The sequence below is a fragment of the Vulpes lagopus genome, chromosome 12, assembly GCF_018345385.1.
Source record: "Vulpes lagopus strain Blue_001 chromosome 12, ASM1834538v1, whole genome shotgun sequence".
NCBI classification, from domain to species: domain Eukaryota; kingdom Metazoa; phylum Chordata; class Mammalia; order Carnivora; family Canidae; genus Vulpes; species Vulpes lagopus.
In genome coordinates this window covers 31,210,625-31,232,393 of record NC_054835.1, presented here as the reverse complement: position 1 = coordinate 31,232,393, position 21,769 = coordinate 31,210,625, and the positions used below count along the sequence as shown (strand labels likewise).

The 21,769-nt window shown below is 37.1% G+C and overlaps 1 protein-coding gene across 8 annotated transcripts in view; it reads left to right on the top strand.

Moving 5' to 3' along the window:
• STXBP4 (syntaxin binding protein 4) overlaps positions 1 to 21,769 on the top strand; it is a 158,071-nt gene that overhangs the window by 94,147 nt on the left and 42,155 nt on the right. For all 8 annotated transcript variants that reach the window (XM_041724131.1, XM_041724126.1, XM_041724128.1 and 5 more), the window contains one exon: positions 225 to 358. In XM_041724131.1, coding sequence (XP_041580065.1) covers positions 225 to 358 — 134 coding nt within the window. The remainder of the gene's footprint in view (positions 1 to 224; positions 359 to 21,769) is intronic.

Sequence of the window (21,769 nt, the reverse complement as noted above, 5' to 3'; positions counted from 1 at the left end):
GATTTATTCCTCCTATTATGAGGTCAACCTAGTTCTTATACATGTCTTTGTTACATAATAAAGAACTGAAAACAAACGTTTTGTGATTATTTCATTTTATGGTTATAAGAATACAATATTCCCAGAAATACAAATATTTTTGTACATAAGAATTCAGATTATTTAACCAAGAAGATTTTATTATTTGTACAATAAGTTCAACTTTATATTGTTGCCCTTCACAGTGAAAGAAGACCTATGCTAGCTTCTCAGACTTCCCTCACACCACTAAGAAGGAATGGACGTAATATCCCAGCAACACTGGCACTTGAATCCAAGGAACTTGTTAAATCTGTTCGGGCCATACTTGATATGGATTGTAAGTTTTCTGCACTTTTTTCACTTTTGTATTTTTTTTAGTGATTCATTTAACAAAACCAAAAGGAAATTTCAAGCTTGACAGTTTAATTTTGTTAAATGTGTTGGCTTGCCTACAGTAAAATTAATAGCTAATCGTTAAAATCTTAAAACACCTATTGTAGGAGGGGAATATTTACTTTATTTAAAGTGCCTGAAATGGCTTCCAAGAGAAGATAGCTGATTAAGACATGTTTTTACCTCTACTTCCATCCAAAGTCTCTTTGAAATGGAAGAATAAATACAAAAATAAATCCACAGCGGTGCTGGAAACCTGAAAGATTAGAACCAACATTGAGGAATTTTTGAATAATATACAACAGATGGAATAAAACTGAAGGTACAGCCCAGCTGAGCAAAAGACCCCCAAATACAATAAAGATGAAAGACAAAACTGCTGAAACAGTGAGTTAAGTAGAACCATGAGAAAACTTCCAGGATCGCAGGCAGGGAAAACTAGGAACAGACCCTTGGGCATCCGGCAGGATAATTAATTAAAGAGCTATGGAATAGCTGAACCAGTTCCCTGCTCATCAGAGCTGCTAGCTCAAGCATTTACTCCTAAGCCAGGGCCAACAGAATACCTCTCTTAAAAGAACTGCATGATCTGTCAATGGATGCCCCCAGAGTCAGCACTGAGCAAGAAAGAGAAGCAAGGCAACTGGCTGAGTAACTTGCAATGTCCCAGCAGACGGGCAGTCCTTGGGGAGAGCTTAAACCATTGGACATTTCCATCCTCCCCTCCTGTCTCCCAGCACTTGTGCATCTTCACAGATTTGGACTCCCTTTTTACCTGTTTGTTCTTTTGTCTCTTCCCTTGATGTCAGTCTGTCTGTGGGTTGTCTTGGTGCTGACCTCTACCATTCTACTATCCCTGTTTGCCATTCTCAATCTCCCCTCTGCTGAGGACCAGATATCAAATATGTATAACTAGAAATGTAGGAATACGATACAATTCTTGTTAAAAAAGTATCCAAGTAAGTTTTGAGTAAAGTCCTGGGTAGTAAATGGTTTGGCTTTGTAGAGGATAATATTCAAAGACTCTTTGGGGTAACTTTTAACTTCCAAACTATATTATAGAAAGAAGATTGGAAACCATGCCTCTAACAGTATATGCTCAATTTCTGCAGTGAGGTTTTCTTTTTTCTTAATTTTGTATAACCTATTACATAAAAAAAAAATCAAATTATATTTCAAAAACACTATAAGAGCTCTTTATGTAAAGAAATTATATAGATTTCAGGGTAGATGAAAATAATCACTCCTAATGTATTATGTGTATACTCAGAATTTTCTATATTAGACATTTTTAAGTTAGGGTGGGAACAGTAGAGGGAAACACCTGCAACACACATGCATAACCCAGCGGACATTGCCATCATTAATTTTAATTACCTTGCTAACATTAACCTTTACATTTGTCAAACATGATTATTCAAAGAAAATATTTGAAATTCAGCAGAACTTCTTTGGAAGAAAAGTGAAAAATTCCATCTGCACTTTTTATCTGTCATAAGATTGTACCTAGCCTGGTATTTAAACTAGCAAATAGTTTCTATGTTGTCTTTTTACTTAGAAATATAATTGCTAATATTGGCTATATTCCCAATAATTTTATAATTTTTCTGACTTGTCTTTTTATGTTTGATAATTCAGATGAACTCAGCTCATTTTTTTTCTCTTTATGCAGTAGCTTTTTTCTATATGTAATGAAACACAGAAAATCACAACCATGAGGTAGATAATTCAGCTGCAGTCTCTAACCTCATTTCCTTTGGTGTGACTCTGCATATTTCAAGTAACAATTTTGAATTGTCTCTTGGGTAATTGCTTCAACTTTCTTCTTAACAAAAGTACACTCTGGGATGTTATACTAGGGGATTTCCTCAGAAATGAGAATCAGATTTCTTGGATGTTATCACTTAAAATCAGTCTCTGGGGAATATCTAGAAGATAATTCTGAACCTTTTTTGGATGGTGGCCTCCACTGAAGTCTGATAAAAGCCCTATACCAGATATGTGCAGTTATACACATTTGCATCCATCTTCAGTGTGTTCATAAACCCCAACTTAAGAACCTAGACATAGGATCACAGAGAACATGAATGCTTTCTACCTGGCCAGCCAGCTCTCATCAGGATGCCTCTAGCAATGGAGAAGTACATGAATCTTAGAGGCAGCCTGGAGGAGTAGTTTGAACCCTTGTAAACAGTGCTCTGCAGAACCTCTGATGATCCCTAGAGGTGCCCCAGGGAGCACCCCAATTAGCCATCCAACTTCACTGGGCATGATACTTAATCTCTGGTTTTCTTTTGCCATATAAAAGGTGGAGTTCTTAATATCTGAAGTAGCAGGATTGGAGGATCAAGTGAAATACATGGAGAGTAGCTAACCAAGCACCTGGTAGTATAAGATGTTCCATAAATGGATTACTACTGCTTGTGCTAGTAATGCTGGTACTACATTATTACTATTTTAAAGCAGCTAATTTAAATATACGTTTTCTCTGTACTAAGTATTAAGTAATTATTGTCTAAATCTTCTTTGAATTTAGATCCATTTGAAAATATGGTAGATGAGAGCTTTTCTTAGTATATAATAATGTTATTTTCGATTTTGAGTTAGAGTGTAACCATCACAGGAAACTGTGGTTAAATGTCTGAATCAGCATCTTATCTTTCAGTTGTTTATTGCTAACTATAACAAAACTTTGGTATGTTCCATTATACTGCCTCCACTGAAATGTTACATAGACAAATAGGCATTTTCGATTAGTTTTGGAACCCTTAAAGGTGCTTGTATCAATCTCCATCAATATTTACATGGTCAATACCATAATGTTTTAGTATGCTCTTTATTTGAAATAACTACTTAGTTTGAACTGCAGTCTTGATTGACACCTAGATTGACGAAAAAAAATAGTTCTGTAACAAAAGCAGTAAGAAGCAATTTGTTAAATGCATAATAAAATAATATCTGGGCAGATATTCCATAGGAGGTCTTTAGTAAGAACTTACTGATTTCCTGATTTCCTGGTAGATTGGCAGCACAAACACAGGCATCTACCCTCCTTCAAAATTCCCATGAAAATGATAAATGGAATATAAAAATGGAGTAAAAATCTTCAGGAGCACTGGCAGTTACAGGCAAATCCCAAAAAGTTTTCAATAGGGAAGGTAGGATCCAAATACAGTGAGAGCAAGAACAGCCAACCTGTTACTCCTGCTGAACAATAGTGGAGATTATGGGAATAATTGGAAGTCACTATGGCAGGACAGTAGCTCTTAATGCATTCTAATTTGAAGGGGCAATGAATTAAGCCAATGAATTAGGAGGTAAATGGACTTTTTTTCTTCTTTTATCTTGGTGAGTCAATGGCATTTTTGAAATCCTCAGGATTCACAGATTCTGTGTCAAGCAGAAAGCCAACTAGGGCTTGGTCCTTTAGACAGCATAGAAATACTTTACATCTGACATGGACTGGAGCACTTCACCCAGGTTAGTGGCTTCTGCCCCAAATGCCATGTGCTATTTACAGCCACCTCTGGTCCTGGCTCCTTTCTTACTCCCCTCAGACTGTTACATCAACCTTATAACACAAGTCCACACTGGCCAGCTTGCAGCCAGAGCTTTGAGAGGGTAATACTAACAACAACTTAGTTGAATATCAGTGCAACCGGGGGATTTACACATCTTTCAAAGGTCAAAAGCCAATTCAGAGGAATTCTTGGGTGGCTCAGTGGTTGAGCATCTGCCTTTGGCTCAGGTCATGATCCCAGGGTCCTGGGATCAAGTCCTGAATCGGGCTCCCCGTGGGGAGCCTGCTTCTCCCTCTGCCTGTGTCTCTGCCTCTCTCTCTCTCTCTCTCTGTCTTTCTCTGTGTCTTTCATGAATAAATAAATCAAATCTTGGGCAGCCCAGGGGGCTCAGCAGTTTAGGGCCACCTTCAGCCCAGGGCATGATCCTGGAGACCCAGGATCGCATCCCATGTCAGTCTCCCTGCATGGAGCCTGCTTCTCCCTCTGCCTGTGTCTCTGCCTCTGTGTGTGTGTGTGTGTGTGTGTGTGTGTGTGTGTGTGTGTCTCATTAATAAGTAAATAAAATCTTTAAAAAAAAAGTTTAATAAAATCTTTTAAAAATTCGGAAAGTTCTCTTTTTTATAAAGAGAAATACATAACACATGTATATATTATATATATGTATGTGTATATATATTTACCCAAACACATATTTCATTCAACGTCTTTTAAACAAATATATATATATTATTTCATTCAACGTCTTTTAAATAAATATATATATATATAAGCATACCAGTATATGATCATGAAAACGTCTACAGTACTAAAGCAAGAAAATAGAGCTGTCAAGATTCAGAATAAACTACCATCTACCAAGATGGCAGAGTGATCTCATGCCAAACCCTCCCCATTCTGCTCCTACACTTAGAAATGACATTTAAAATTATGTTTGTGTATTTAAAAAATGAAAACCAAGGAATGCATGTCTCTCTGCACCAAGAAGAACAGAGGGTAAAATTGTAATGATAAGTGAGCTCTTAAGCTTCAGAGATTCACGGGATTGAGATGAGCAGCTGGAGCCAAGGTTTCTACACCCACGAGGACCCAAATGATGCCTGAGCAAAGGAAGCAGGGAGCAGGAATCTTCCTGTGGAGAATATACTTTCTTTTCTTAAGTTATATATTAGACATTAAAAAAAAAAATCCATCGAATTTAGGAGCCATCTGGGCCTGCCACTAATTAAAGTTGAAAGTAAATATTCTCATCCACTACAGGTGGGAATATAATTTGGCACAACATTCCTGGGAATCAATTTTGCTACATATATCAAGAGCTTTTAAAATATCTATTTGAAAAATGTTTTTGAAAGTTAAAATAATATTTTAGTGATCATATATTTTAACCTAGTAATACACCTGTTGGTATTTTGCAAAGAAAATAATGAGCAGTGTGCATAGATATGCATATGTAATTATCTGCATCACAGCATGTCTTATAACAGCAGAAATATGGATGTTCAACTGTTACAAATTGTCAAATAAACATGTAATTTTCACTCTACTAGTTGAAAACAAAGGTGATGGGATCCCTGGGTGGCGCAGCGGTTTGGCGCCTGCCTTTGGCCCAGGGCGCGATCCCGGAGACCCGGGATCGAATCCCACATCGGGCTCCCGGTGCATGGAGCCTGCTTCTCCCTCTGCCTGTGTCTCTGCCTCTCTCTCTCTCTCTCTCTCTGTATGACTATCATAAATAAATAATAATAAAAAAAAATTTAAAAAAAAAAAAAAGAAAAAAGAAAACAAAGGTGAACTTTACCCCCACTACAACCATGTGATTACATATATTTGTCTATGTGAGCTTCCTGCATCAATTCAGGTGTCCCTGTCTGAAACTAGCAATATTTTAACTTTTAAAGTTAGAATGTCAGTAATAGCTGCTTTTTTTTGTCTTTATATTCGGAAGCTACTTAGAAGTTATTTAGGCAGATGGCAAAAGGTTTTTATGAGAAAAAGGGGAAATGCTGTACTGCAACATTTGAAGGACTTTATAATATTTTTTTTTAGATCCAGAAGTCATATTCAATACAGCATCTTCTCATTGTACTTATTCTAGGTCTCAAACTATCATTACTGCTTTTCTAATTACCTCCCGCACATATTTTTATTAGTTGACATGAGTTTATCAAAGGAAAAGCTTTATATTTTGGTCAGCTATCCTGTTTAGAATGGGCACTATAGTATTCACTTCTTCATAAAGTTATCATTGCTATTTATATTTTTTTTTCTCTCCTAGAATTGGGGCAAATTGTTCCAAGCATAAGGGGATAGTTTAGTGACTCTGTTGTTATTTCACCTGTTTTTATTGTAGGGTAGATCTGTTCTCTAGTGGCTTGATCATTCAGAGCTAGATAATACCCATTGTAAATACTGGTGTTGTCACACCATTCAGGGAAAACCATTAACTCACATATTCTCTCGTATTGTTGCAATTTGAAAGTAGGTCACTGCTGTGATGTTCCATTAAGAAAATATATCAAATGTAATCTCGGGTGATCTCTGGAAAGGAAACTGTGCTTGGGTTATTTAATTTTGCTTTACATGAGCAAATTATTGTTAGCTTCAAGAACAATAAGTAATTTCTTTCCTGGTACAATCTTTTTCCAGGAAAAAAAAAAGTGAGAGAAAAATATGTCACAAGAAAAGGTAACCATTTAGGTTTATTACTTCATTCCTTCATGAACTATTTATTGAGTATCTGCAATCAACCAGACCCTGACCTAGGCAGTGGGGTACTAGCTTACAAAGCCCTTGCTGTCAAGCTGCTTAGGTAGAAATGGACAAGCAAATTAGCAATTCCAGGCAGCAATGACTGTTATGCATACAATAAAACCACCTGATATTATAAGTGGAAATGTTAAGCCTCTTTGAAGAGGTGCATTTGAGTCAAGATCCATCTAGAAGAAAATCTATGGGAGGAGTTTTTCTGGCCAAGTACAAAAGCCTTGAAGTAGGAACAATCTGACAAATTGGAGGGACAGAAGAAAGCCTGGGTTTCTGATACATAGGAACGAACAGATGAATAAGCATGCGATAAGGGTGGAGATGTAGAGAAGAGAAAGACCATACAGGGCTTTGAACACCATTCTAAGGAGTATGGATTTTATTTTGAGTGTCATAGGAGCCATCCATGGTTTTAAGCAGGAGAAAACTCTGATCCATATTTTAAAAGATCATCCAGGCGTTTGTTTGAAACTGGGCTATAGGTGTGGCAAGAGTGAAGAAAGCAGGAAGACGTGATTGACATGAAACAGGATAGTAGCTTGGACTAGGTTTGAGTAGCAAGAAACAAATATTCATTTTTAAAAAGAGACTAGTATTTCATGGGGCCCCTGGGTGGCTCAGTCGGTTAAGCATTTGCTTTCCTCTCAGGTCATGATCTCAAAGTCCTGGGATTGAGCCCTACCTCCTCCAGCTCCCTGCTCAGCGGGGAGTCCACTTCTCCCTCTGCCCCTACCCCCTGCTTGTGCATGCACACTCTATCTCTCTCTCAAGTAAAATCTTAAAAAAAATAAAATAAAAAGAGATTAGTAGTACATCAGTGTATGTCACAGTTTGGAACACCTGAAACTCAGTATTAATGTTTAAACTTGATATTCATGTGCATTCTGGGTCAGTGAGTACCCAGAAGTCCAGATGCACAAAGCAATGATCTGTTGTCCTCTTCGACTATCTCATGTTTTCCTGTTGCTTCTTCTGCACTTTAATTAACTCTTAGGTATTTGCCTTTTTCATTAAATAAATCCCTGAGAATTGAAGTGCTAAAGTTACTTAGTAATGCCAAATCTATAGAAATTATTATTTTCTGTTGGTACATAGGAAGAAAGCAAAATACAGTTTGTCAGTCATAAAAATCAGAAAGCCACCATATTTCCAGTATTTAGCATACACAAAAAATATCTAGTGTGAATCAGTCTCAGAACTACCACATGGTAAGTGTCCTCATAGAAGACCATTTCCAGGGAAATATTTCAGATACATACTTTAATCACATATACTACCATTAGCTAGAAACTATGAAGGCATGTCCAGACAAATAGACTTAATTCCTCCCACCAGACAAGAATATAGTTGTCAAGGGGATTACAGGATATACAGAAGTCTATATACCTTAGTACTAAAATGGGAATATAGAATGATTTCCAACACAGAAGCAGGGGGAAAAAAAAATACAAGGACTGCCTCAAACTTCCAGAAGGCATTAATGTATAAGTATAGTGTATTTTCTCGCTTCCAAAAAATGGAACTCCCAATTCCTTCACCATTAGAACTGACTGCAGTAATAGAGTGTCTACCATGGGACTCATGTTTCAACCTGTAACCTGACAAGCAAAATATGAATGATGCCAGAAAGAAGTATTTTCCCTCAAGACCTGAAAATGTCCTTATCCAAGTGGAATACATTCTTTCAGGTTAATGAAATAGGTGTTCTCCAGGTTCATATGAGGACAGAGTATTAACAGCTCATCTCAGAGGAGACAGTGGCAGTAGCCGTCATGTGTTGTAACAGCTTTACTAATTATTTAATATGATATACCAGTTCAGAATAGATCTAGAAGTTCCTGCCTTTAACAGTAGAGTAGTAGTATTACTACTACAGATAAACATATTTAAAGATAATAATGCCATAGATAGTTTGAAAGTACTATTTTTCATCTATATGTTTTCACAGCAACCCTATGAGACAGGCATTATTGTTTCTAATTTGAAAGATACGAAAAAATCAAGGCTCAGAGAACTTAAATGATTTACCTCAGTCACACGCTTGGAAAGGGCAACCCCAGACCCCTGACTCAGGTCTTTATTATAAAGTCTTTTTTTTTTTTTTTCAATAGATTGCTCTTTCAGCCATTTCTTTTTATTTACAGTTTGTGTTCAATGCAAATCAATTCCATAACATGAGAAGTTACTATGAATCAAAGCATAAATACACAAACACAATATACAATCCAAAACTGATGTACAGCATTCAGGGATGAAACAAAACGTAATGTTCATTCACACACACAGTAGCTTGAGATCTGTTGGATATTGTTGTTCTGGTGTAGGTTCCTAAAGATGGGAAAAATGACTTTGGTTATCAAGACTACTGTGGCCATATTAGATACTGGAACATCTAAGTATCAGTGTGTGACCATGCGAACAAAAGACCTTAGAGTGTCTATTTTTAAAAAGCTTTCTGTGCATCGAGGCAGTTGTGAAAAGATTTACTTTCCAGAATCGAGCCCACTTTAGGCTTAGGACCAGGTTCTAACTATCTAAAAATATTGACTAACAGAAAGTGTTCCAAATGTGGCTATTCTGATTCAGAGTTTTTTTTTTTTTTTTTTTAAAGTATTTACAGAAAAAGTATAAAAGTTTTTCCGAATTTAATGTAAGCAAACTTCTAGTCTTCACTTCCCAAATACTTGATTTATGATTTTTGGCTCCCGCACATATTTTGCGTTTTTCAATTTCAAGATTTGTCGATTTTACCTTCAAAACAGATCATTTTTTAAATTGTAAGAAGTACTCCACCTATGCAGAAATAAGCATTTTGAAATTAGTTGAAGTCAACGTACTTCTACTCTTTGGAATCAGTTTAGCTAAATGAATCTGGCACCCTTGTTCAATAGGAATAAGTGATAAGTATTTAAGCAAAATTTATTCGTTATGCTTCACAATCGGGGGTAGATTCCAATCCATCATTGCCCTGGCACATATCAATTACTATATAAAAAAATCAAATGCAATGTCAAACCCAAAGCCTCAGAGGAAAGAGTTCAGTTCCCAAGAAACAGTGATAGCTTAACAATGTAAAACTTTTATCTAGAGTACATAGGCATTAAATTAGTACTGCTGAAACAATGCATTGAGGATTTACAGTAACACATGGAAGTTCCTTCTAATGTACATATAAATAGAATCATGGAAGCTTTTTGTTTTAACCGTTTTATGGCCTTAAAGATTTAATGAACCGAATGAAAACTGAATCTGTTCACATCCCATCTTTTACATCTCGGTAAGAGAAAATCCATTCTCATTTTCAAGGTAGAATTTTACATGTCCATACTTCTTAAGCCACATTTAAAGAAATTATCTCTTATCTAATCTTGGATGTTGTCTCTTCATCTTGTACATGAAACTCCAGTAGATTTAAGAGACATTCATCATCTAGTCACCCCTTCACATGTTCTTCAAACCAATCAAATTTGGGATCCTCAACATTTTGTGTCAATAAAATAAGGTGTGGAATTAGCAGATTCAATGAAGACCTGTTTTTTTTTTCCTTGTCACACTGGATGTCTAGACGCCATTTGGATTGGGCTTAGAAGATGGGGAAGTATAGACGTTTCTTGGCCTGAGTCTTTTAACAGTAGAGATGTAGAAGGGAGAACGAGATCACCAAGAGACTGGCTGTTGACAGCAGAGCACCCCCAGTTGGTGTGGTGGTGGTATTTGCTGGATTTGGGGCAGTCGAGGCACTCTGGGAGGAGTTACTTGAAAGTGTTACAACAGTTGTTTGATTTGAATAAATCTGCGTGGGTAGGAGCAGCGCCAGGAGCAGCAGCCCCAGTCCGAGCCTGGCCACCATCGCTCTGCCCATGTCCGCTCCGTCGGCGTCGGTGCACGTGCGTGTCCCTGGCTGCGGGGCGAGTGGAGGATGCGGGCTCGGGGCGGGCAGGCGAGGTCCTTTATTATAAAGTCTTGTGAGTCTCACAGGGTCTAGTTAAGTCATCATATCACAATTGACTTGGGTTTTTTTTTTTTGTTTTTTTTTTTTGGTGTTTTTTTTTGGTTTTTTTGAGCATAGAAAATGGAGAGGTATTCTCAGTGGTAGCTTAGATTTGATAAGCTATGATGACCTCTTGGAGTCTTGGTTTCCTGTCTGGAAAGTAGGGATACGATCTTCCCAAGATTGTTTCAAGGATTGAGTGAACTAGTGCAAAAGTGCTTTGTAAATATAAAGCACTGTATAAATAAAGGTTGTTTTAGAGTTTTTTATTTTAGTTAGAATCATTGACCAAAATTTACCTCAGCTTAAATAATTTTTATGATTTACAGATATTCAGCATAAAACAAGGCTTAAGGAACTTGAATAACTTCCAATCACGTCTAGATTCCAACCTAACTCATTGACAGCAGTGTTTTTCTAAGGAGGTCGTATTGGGAAAATACCTGTATTTTCTTTTTTATTAGAAACCTTTATATTGTTTGATTTTTTCTTTTTTTAGAGTGAACATTCAATTCTGAAATTTAAAGCATGCTTTTTTTTTTTTAATTTTTATTTATGATAGTCACAGAGAGAGAGAGAGAGGCAGAGACACAGGCAGAGGGAGAAGCAGGCTCCATGCACCGGGAGCCCGATGTGGGATTCGATCCCGGGTCTCCAGGATCGCGCTCTGGGCCAAAGGCAGGCGCCAAACCGCTGCGCCACCCAGGGATCCCTAAAGCATGCTTTTTAAAAGTAAAAATTTTTAAGCATCATCGAAAACTTAATTTTTTACTTAAAGTAAAAAATAAAAGCTGTCTTTGAAACTATTTACAAAATGATGCATATAGAAGGAATAATAACTGTGCCTTGATAAAGATCTTGAACCTGAAGATACAGAGTTAAGAACTGAATCTTTAATAGTATTTTTTGAAAACATCTGACTTTATGAACTTATTCAGCCAACATTACCAATTAGACTAAAAAATGATTAGGTCTTGGGACTCTACAGTGCTGTTTGTGTTTCTCATTTCTTTTATAATAACTACAAAATGCTAATGAAAGTTAAAGTTCAAGTAGAATAGAGAGAATTGAGACTGTGAAAATCTGCTTCTAGGGCAAGATTTTTTAGACCTTAGGTAAATTCCTCATTTTTCCTCACTTTTGCTCCATTTATGAAATGGAAAGAAGGAGCATTACAGCTCATTATATCACAGGATAAAATGAAGTATCATTTGTGAAATTGTCTTTGGTTTTTACATTAAAAAACAGTTGTTTGCACCCTAAATGATATCTTTATCAAAAAGATAGATTCATTTTTACTTGTAGAGAAGCAGAATAGTATTTAAAAAGACTGTATCCTACAGGGTTCAAATTTCAGCCCTACCACCTAATAGATTTATGCCTTTGGGGTTCTGTAATCTCCCTGAGTCTCATTTTCTTCATCTCTGAAATTGGAGATATCACCAACTCAAAGGGTTGTTTAGAGGATTAAAAGTAATATATCTGAAGAGGCTAGCTGATTAAAGATAATATTTATAAAGTGGCTCCCATCTGGTAGGTGCTCAATATATATCATCATTATCACCTTCATCATTCATTGTCAGTGTATAAGAAGAGAATTTTGTCCTGGCAACCTAGTCCAATATAAACTATTCTCTCCCCAGCCCACCTTTTTCTTTTCTTTTATCCTTTCCTTTTTTTTTCTTTTCTTTTCTTTTCTTTCTTTTTCTTTTCTTTTTTTTTTTTTTTTAGAGCTGGAAACCTTAGAAGGTGGCAAAAGATTTCTACTCATGTCAATTTATGTAATCTATCATTATTAAATTACTCCAACGGTTGTAAGAAACCAACTGCTAAAAACAATTTCCAAGTAACATTTCATTCTTTAAATGAGCAAAAAAGAAGCCCAGCTTTAGCTCACATTTATTTAATGCCTGTGAAGTTTGAAACAATAAAGTTTATGTCTAACCGGAAACCTCAAGGGTTCTCCAAATGTCAGTCTTTTTATGGAGAGGGAAGCCTTGCTGAACTTGTCTAGAAGATAGCAGTACTGAAACTGCCTAGGAATGGGTACAGCTAGCCACCAATTCACTGCAAACCCTCAAACTACACTTATACAGGCATTTCACCCATCCAAGGAAGGAGTAAGCCTTATAGATACCTGACAGAAGAATGCTCCAGAGAGTAAGTACAAAAACCCTGAGGCAGAACAGTGCCTGCTATGCTTGAGAAAATAGGACATTATGGATGAAGAGGTCTAGTTCATGGTATTATTTAATTCTCAGCCTGTTTGCTTTCATAATGATCTATTTCTTTTTCAGAGTTTTATTTATTTAAGTAAATCTCTACATCCAACGTGGGCCTAGAGCTCACAGCCCTGAGATCAAGAGTCACATGCTCTTCCTACTCAGCCAGCCAGGCACCTCAACAGTCCATTTAATGTTGGCCTCCTCTTTACCTCCAGATCTCTATTTCATTCCCATATTTTATTCTCTTCATAGGACTTCACACTATTTTTTGTTTGTTTAGTTGCTTACTATCTGTCTCCTCCTCCTATCTGAGGTCCTCTATGAGCTCCTTGAGAACAGGGATCTTGAATATATCGTTCATTATAATTTAGAATAGTACCTGGCACATAGTAGGTGTTCATGAGATAGTTCTATTTTAAAATTGTAATCACTATTTGTTTAATAAGATATTTAATATATATGAACGTTTAATATATATGTCTTGATATCATTTACTAAGGAGTGAGTTTAAAATAATGAAGCATCGTTTTTATTCACCAGAGGGCCACATATTAACAATGATTGTTAGCAAATACATAAGGAAACCAACACACTCACACACTGTCGACAGATATTACTCAACTCCGTTCTCGTAGACAGCAGTCTGTGTCTCTGAGAGTCTAAAACATACATTTTTGACCCTTCAATTTCATTTCTAGGAATTTATTAAATAGAAATAAATACCCATCCACATGAATGAATCTAATATATAGCAATATCCACTTATATATACAAATAGACATCAGCCAATTCTCTCCACAAATATTTATGAGTACCTATATATGAGACACTGAGATCAGACTCTGCAAATGTTGAGGATGCCCCTGTAGTAGAAAGTAAGCAGCTAAAGCTCAGTCATGAGGTAGGAGAGACTTGTAAAAGAACAGAATTAACTCTTTTCTCTTGTACGTATGGACCCTAGGTGGGTGCCACACACCATCAGCTGGAGCTTTATGACCAAAATATTTCCATGAATGACCTGATCTGGAAGAAGGGGAGTAAGACTACAGGCATTTTCCTGTCAGAAATCCATGAATGTGAATGAGGGTGATGCTCCAGAAAGAGCATTAGAGCTGAAAAAAAAAAGAAAGAAACCAAAGTAAATCTGTAAAAGTGGACTTTGAACAGCCCAGGCAGAAAAAGGATATGAATGATCCTTTCATTAAGGTGGATCATTAACTGGTGTGTGCCAAACTGTTGTAATAGAGAAGCACTTCAACTACCAAAACACCTGCTGGAATTGTAGTTCTACCAAAAGAATCTAACAAGGATGCAATTGTTTAATTATGTACATATAGCACAGATTCCAGGTTTTGTTGTTTGTGGGGGTTTTTTGTTTGTTTGGTTGGTTGTTTTTTTTTTTTCTTTTTTTTTCATTTTAAACTTGGGTTGGACAGCCCGGGTGGCTTAGTGGTTTAGCACCGCCTTCGGTCCAGGGCCTGACCCTGGGGTCCCAGGATCGAGTCCCACGTCGGGCTCCCTGCATGGAGCCTGCTTCTCCCTCTGCCTGTGTCTCTGCCTCTCTCTCTCTCTCTCTCATTCTGTGTCTCTCATGAATAAATAAATAAAATCTTTAAAAATAAATAAATAAACTTGGGTTAAATGGGTTTGTTCTCACATTTAGAGACCATGGATGGGAATGTGGCTTGTGGCGTAATAAATCCTAGAAGATGAACTCCACTCAGAACTTCACTTACAGTCTCAGCAAATGGAAAGGACAGAGATGTACATATAAATTGAGGGAGAGTCCCAGAGTTCTGTGATGAGCTTAAATGTTCAAACAAATGTACAAAAGCTAAACAAAGAACCTAGAACTAGCAAGAGGAACTTTCTTAAGAATAGTGGCAGGAACATTAAAGCCAGGATTAACTTCAGCTTTAAAAAATTTTAAAGGTGAAAAGAGTTATATTTGAAGCAATAATAAAGAGAAAGAAGATTTGGTATATTAAGTTAACATAGAGGGGGAAAGTCTAAGTAATGTGGTAGATCCTCTTTGAGTGAGGGTCCTTACGATCCCTCCTTCCCAGTGTTCATACCTTTGTGTGATCCTGTCCCCTGGAGGATGTACAGGACCTGTAATTTACTTCTAACCAATAGAGCACAGCAAAGATTGGATGTATATGATAATATTGCACAAGATTTTAGTGCCCATCTTGTTGGGGTCACCCACTCCTTCCTGGCTTCAAAGAAGTGAGCTACTATGTTGGGAGACCCAGTTGGCAAGAAGCTGAAAGCAGCTTCAGGCAGATAGCCAGGGAAACAGAGGCCTTTAGTTCTATAGCCACAAGGAATTGAATTCTGTTGACAATAGCAAAACCTTCCCCAGTCAAGTCTCAGATGAGACTGCAGCCTTGTGAGACCCTAAGCAGAGGCCTTGGCTATGCCATGCCCAGACTCCTGACCTACAGAAACTATGAGGTAATAAAATATAAGTGTGTTATGCTAAGCTGCCAAATGTGTGGTCATTTGTTACACAGCAGTAGAAAAATTATATCATAAACTACTGCCATCTGCATCTATCTTCCCAGTTGTGAATATAACCTTTTAGAGTGCCATGGCTAGAATTTTCCTTGGAAATAAAACATTCTGTCCTATTAGAATGAGAGATACAAATTACATTTAGAAATTTGAGTCAACCTTCACACTCTCCATGAAATGACTCCTCTATCCCCTTCAACTCTTTGACTCTTCTATCCAATCAAAGGAAATTTGGAGGAATAATAGAAGGTATACTTTTTTTACAATCTCAATTAAGACACCAACCTCTAGAAACAGGTGCTATTGTATTAGAAATGCTGTCATGAGTCTTCCTCAGAGAAGCAGCTCTCCCTCCTCATCATGTGATACAATCTCTTTCACCTTAGCACTCCCACTACCTATTACAATGCCTGACACATGGTTGATTCTCCATGCCTGTTTGGTGAATGAATTCCTTAAGTTATACCTCATCCATAAACACAATAAGAAAGAAAGTCATCATTCCCTACTGTGGTGCACTTCTCAGACCTTTGGGCAGGAAAAGGCAAGCATGACATTCTTTTATGTGCAAGGAAGCAAATGAATAAACTCAGAGAATACGGAGATGAGTGAATTGCTTTTTGTAAATAAAAGGAACCTTAAAAACCTAATATGAATACTGATTATTTCATAATTGTCTTTTTTTCTTTTCAATCTACCAAGTTGTATTCAGTTTTATAGAAGAGACATAGTCAGTGTTGGTAGATGCCAAAAGCTTAATTGTCTGACTCCAAATGATACTGACATAATAGACTCATTTGCTATGCTTCCATTCTCTTATCTTCACATCACATAAAAGTACAAACCTTTTATAACCTGACAATAATTGAAATGCCTTTATCTTTTATTGATTTTATTTTCAGCTTCCTTCTTTGTAGACCTCTAGTGGAAACATAATTTTAGCATCATTCATTCCTGTTTAATACACTGAATGCCTTGTCCATTGTACCTCATTACAAGCAATCTGTGAATTTTTTATAAATACTTTTGTTAATTCATTCCTAATTGTGCTGTTGGACATTACTGATGACAAAATGCCCAAAAGATTTGGTTTCATTTACATAATATATAAGTGGAAAATGAGCAAAACTATATGCTTCATTGCTTGCTGTCCATTTCAGAAACATGATATTGTTTTAATTTAAAGGAAATGAAAGTATTTCAACTCATAACATTGTTATTTATGAGTGAAGAAGTTACATATCTGTTGAATTGGAACTTTCATTTATAAAAAGTGGCTCAAGGTACCCAGCTGGCTCAGTCAGTGAGCATGTGCCTCTTGATATTGGGGTTGTAAGTTCAAATCCCATGTTAGGTGTAGAGATTACTTTTAAAAAATTCAAGAAGTAGCTCAATGGCCATGTATATTGCCTACGAATGTGGTTTGTTTTTGTTTTTTATTTATCTAACAAGTGCTATATTCTCCTTATAGTCTATTCTCTAGTGTCTTTAATGCATAAATCAGACCCCATCACTCCCCAAGTCAAAACTCCCCAAACATTTCACATTACACTTAGAATAAGATCCACACTCCTTACCATGGCTTACAAGGTCCTTCTTTTTTGCCCTAGCTGTCTGATCTCATTGTTTACCACCCTTCCCCTGCTCACACTCTACCAGCCATACTGGTCTATAGTTCTTCAGCCAAACTCATTTTCACCCCAGTGCCTTTGTACTCGCTGTTCCACTTCCCTGGAATGGTCTTCCTTCAGATCTTCACAAGGTTCACTTTCATGTTCTGGGTGCTCTAATGTCATTTTTTGAAGAGGTTTTTCCTAGCCAATCTATCTAAAATAGTAGCCCCTGTTACCACTATCAATCATTCATGATCCCTCTACATTATTTGTTTTTCTCATAGCACTAATTGCCGCCTGAAATTGTGTCTGCCCTATGAGAATGTAAACTTCAGAAAGGCAGGGTCCTCACTTGTGGTGTTCACCGCAGCCCCAGTATCCATCATTACAGCAGTTACTCAGTAGGTGTGAGTCAACTAATTAAGTAAATAAGATCATGGAGGTAGGTTGTATAGGACTACTGTACAACAACTGAAGAGAGAAACAAGAGAAGTCAAAATGGCACTGAATTTTTAAGTCCAGATTATTGAAGGGTGGTAGAAGCATTAAAAGTTGCAAGCAACCCAGAGGGGAAAACAGTTTTGGGAGAGAAGAAAGACGAGTTCAGTATTAGATAATAGAAATGCTGGTAGACATCTAGAGGGAGATTGGAAGAGACCACAGGACTAGAGATGTTGCTCCAGGGATTATTCTTGTAGTTCTGATGGTTGAAGTCCTAATAGTAGAGAGAAAGATTGTAACACAGGAAGAAGGAAAAGTCTTTTAGGGACAGCTCAGAGGAGGAAGAGGGGCCAGATGGGGAACAGTCAGGATGATAGAAGTAGAATATTGAGAGGTTAAAAAAAAAAAAAAAAAGCCTAGGAAAAGAGGATTTCAAGGAGGAGTGGTAAGCAACGCTCAATGCTGATAACAAGAGGACAATATGTGGGAAATGGACTGGTGGTGATTGTAAGCATTTGTGACCCACAGCGGGAAGCTCCAGTAGATTCGTGAGGGCAGAAATACATTTTACACCAACACTGTCTTGAATGTCAGTTTAATCTTTCTTCTATGATTCATGAGGCATTTCAATATCTCTTAGGACCTCCTGGTCATATTATAAATGTCAGTTATGTAACTGGTTTAAAAGGTGTAGGGTTAAGGGAAAAAAAGGTACGGGGAATTGAACTGAACCTATGCTGATCCTACAACATGTGTTGGAAGTTATAGTCTGAACGTGTCCCTGCCTGGGCCCAGGTTTCTGTGATTTTTCTAGGGAGGGATGCCATGTGCTCTGATAGCTGTCAGCAACGTGTCATTTCAGCGTGTGCCTCGTTTTTCTAAATTGAGAAGTGCTAAGATAAGAGGGAGAATGTTAGTTAGGCCAGCAATATTTTTATTTTATTGTCTACTGACATAAAAAAAAGTGTTAAGCTTTATTTTTGTTATTTTGCAAAGATCTGAAAAAGAATGAATAAGCAGGAAAAATTGCCCATAATCCACTACCAGGCGGTGATCATTATTTACATTTAGCCTTCTTACGTTTGGTGTTTCCCACCCCGCCCCTCGCCTTTTTAAAACTTCTAACACTATTATGTTATTTTTATATAATAGCAGAAGGAGTACAGTGGCTAACAGCATGGACTCGAGAACCAGGTCTCCTGGGTTCAAATCCCACATCAGCCTCTTATGAGCAGTATAACCTTGATGAATCTCATAACCTCCCTGTGCCTCAGTCTCCTCACCTGTAAAATGTAGGAACCATTTATTCTCTTATAAGCTCATTTGTTCTGATATCTGGGGTACAAAACAGAGTGGATCCCATATCCTTCCCACCTTTCCAGTCTTATTTGTTCCATTTTCCCCTCTGCTGACAGCCATTTAGAAAAACTTCTCATCCTTTTTGTCATTTGCCTCTCTCTTTCCCCTCATGTTCTGTACTTTTGTCATATTGCCTTGAAAGGCAAATGTTGTTTACAAATAAAATATGGGTTAGGAGCCCCCTCTACTCCTGGAGACCGAGCTAAACTGAGAAACTGAGGAACCCAGTTGAGGATTATACTTGTCTATCATAGCCATAAAGTTGTATCGCCCTGTACCCTCACATTCAAGTCAAATATGGCCTGGGTCTGTTCTGAAATAAAAAACAAAAGGGTAATAAACTAATTAAAGCATTTGATTGTCTGTATCACAGTTATTATCCTAAAAAGCCATTAACCATACAATGATAATCAAATGACTGGATGGGCCGTTAACAGTAATATGTCCCTTAAGGCAGCACATCACTACTGTGTGTGCTGTGTGCAGACTTTGTGACAGAAATGTCTGTAAGACTAGGCTAACTGTGAACTATTTAAGTAATAGAGAACTCAAGGGAAATTTTCTTTTTTTTTTTTATTTTTTTTTTTACTTCAAGAAGGGTAATTGATCAAATTACCCTTTATCCTGTTTACTTCAGGAAAATAATTGGTCAAATACCATCAAGGCAGAACACCTCTCTAATGGCTTCATGATTGAAAACAAAACTAAGCCCTGAGTTCTCCCCCATCAGACTGGACAGGTCCCCCTGGGTATGGCAATCATGGATCCATTTTCCAGAGCCAACTTTGAGTATTTTGGCACCCTTTTAATTACTGTTCTGATTTGGGGCTATGAAAAAAGAAGAGTTGAAGTATCTATAATATCCTTTCTTTGTGAGCAAAGCTTTTGTCAATTTGAGCCTTTCCTAAAAGCATCCTGGTGCTGTCCTAGTCTTATGATGTAGGTTGTAACCCAGAGGCGTGTCTGTCTTTATTAGTAAGATACTGACAAAGTTCTGTCAGGTGCATGGCTATGCTTCAGGTTGGAGAGTTTTTGTGAGCAGAAAAAATGCTTTTATTGCTGGAGAAGATGGTGAATTGACATTAACTTAAGGAAACAGACAGCGGCAGGTTTTTCTAAGTATCTCGCAGTAAATCAACCTTCAAAGACTTCCTTCGGAAACACATTGGCTCTTTTTAAAAATATAAATACGTTAAACAAAGTTCTTAAATCATGGAGCTCTTTTTTCTAATCTGAAGGCAAGAAAAATATACCAGTACATAATATGACTTCCTAGAGAGTTGAACAATAGAAAGCACGGGTGTGCTGGCTGCATCCCACTGAGCTGTGGGCTTCATAGTTCTTTGTGTGTCTTCATTCGTTAGGGGTTGGGAAGGAGGAAGGTCACGTTCACGTGGCCGCTTGTGTCCTCTCAGACCTTGAAGTTTTCTTCTAAAGAATGGTGAATTATATACATCTTCCCAAAGAGAAGAGCAAATTTGGTTCATTTTCTGAATTTTTTTTAGCTGCATTCTCTTTGTTGTTGTTGTTGCCCTTTGAAGTAGAAACCGTCATTTGTTTTCTCTTTAATGAAATGCAATGACATAATTATTTTTAAATAAGCTGTTTACCAGAGTATTTGAGGCTCTGGCCCAGTCATAGTTTATAATAGTAATTCCTCAGCAGGGTTCTGCCAGTAACGAACCTGAAGTTCAGAGTTATAAAGCAATTGCAGAGTAAAGCCAATCTAAACAGTGTTAGGAGACTGAGACATCATCTCCCAGCACCTAGCATTATTCTTTAAATTAACAAGTTCAGGAGTCAAATCTGAACTAAAATTGACTAATCAGAAATGATCCATGTACTAGGTTTAACCATCGTGGGAAATAATAGAGGAAGATTTCAGTTCTTTTTCTGAATTGTTAGTGATGATATAGCTCAGGTCTCCTACCTTAGTATTAATAGTCCAATAGAGGAGTATAGACAAATTCCAGGAAATAATGTCCTTGTTTGATAGTTTATATGTAGACTAAAACATCTGAGCTGTGTTCTCAATGTCTCAAGGACTAAAAAGTTTCATGAGAAACGCACATTTGTAAACATTTTTTTTAAATGCTCAAAGGCGATAGTACCATTTCCCAAAGACCTCATCAATGCATTCAAAACATTGCTGTGGAGTGTATTTGCATTCAAGAATATAGTTTAGATATTTTACTGTCAAAATATTTTGTGGTGCTTGTGTTATTTCCAGACACCTTTAGCCCCTAAATTACATCATGCAGATATGTGTTTACTGTGACATCACATTCAGAAAGCCATGGAAGCAAGCAAATCTGTTGGAATGTACAGAGCAGTGAGCATGCTCTCTTTCCTGTTTAGTTGTTGGCTTGCCCTGTGACATGCCTAGTTTCCCTTAACTTGGGGAACTTCTCTTAACTTCTCTTGATTCTAGTGCCTAATGATGCTACAGAAACTTAATTGGTATTTAAAACAGTTTTTGAGATTTCCAGATAAAGATTTCACAGAAGCACAAATTTTATTATCTGGCTTTCTGTCTAGTGGTTGCTCTTAGTACACATTGAATATAACCTCCACGAATATGAAGGTAACATGTTAATAAGACTTTGTGGGAAAAAAAAAAAGACTGTGTGGAGGTCAAAAAGGATAATTATGGCTATAACTAATTATCATGTAACTTAACCAAATGTAATTACAAAGCATTTAATTGTTAACTTTTCTTTAAACATGATTTTCTTATTTGAGCAGAAGGCAAAAAAACAAAAACAAAAAAGCATTGAGCCTTTGTGTTCTTCTTTTATAGCAGTGCTCAGTTATGTGACCTAGATTTCCAAATCTCTGTAGTATTTCCTGTACAAAACCAGTGTATTCCCTTTCTGCACACCTACCACTACTAATAAAATGTGAGTCAGCTACATAGAAGCACTA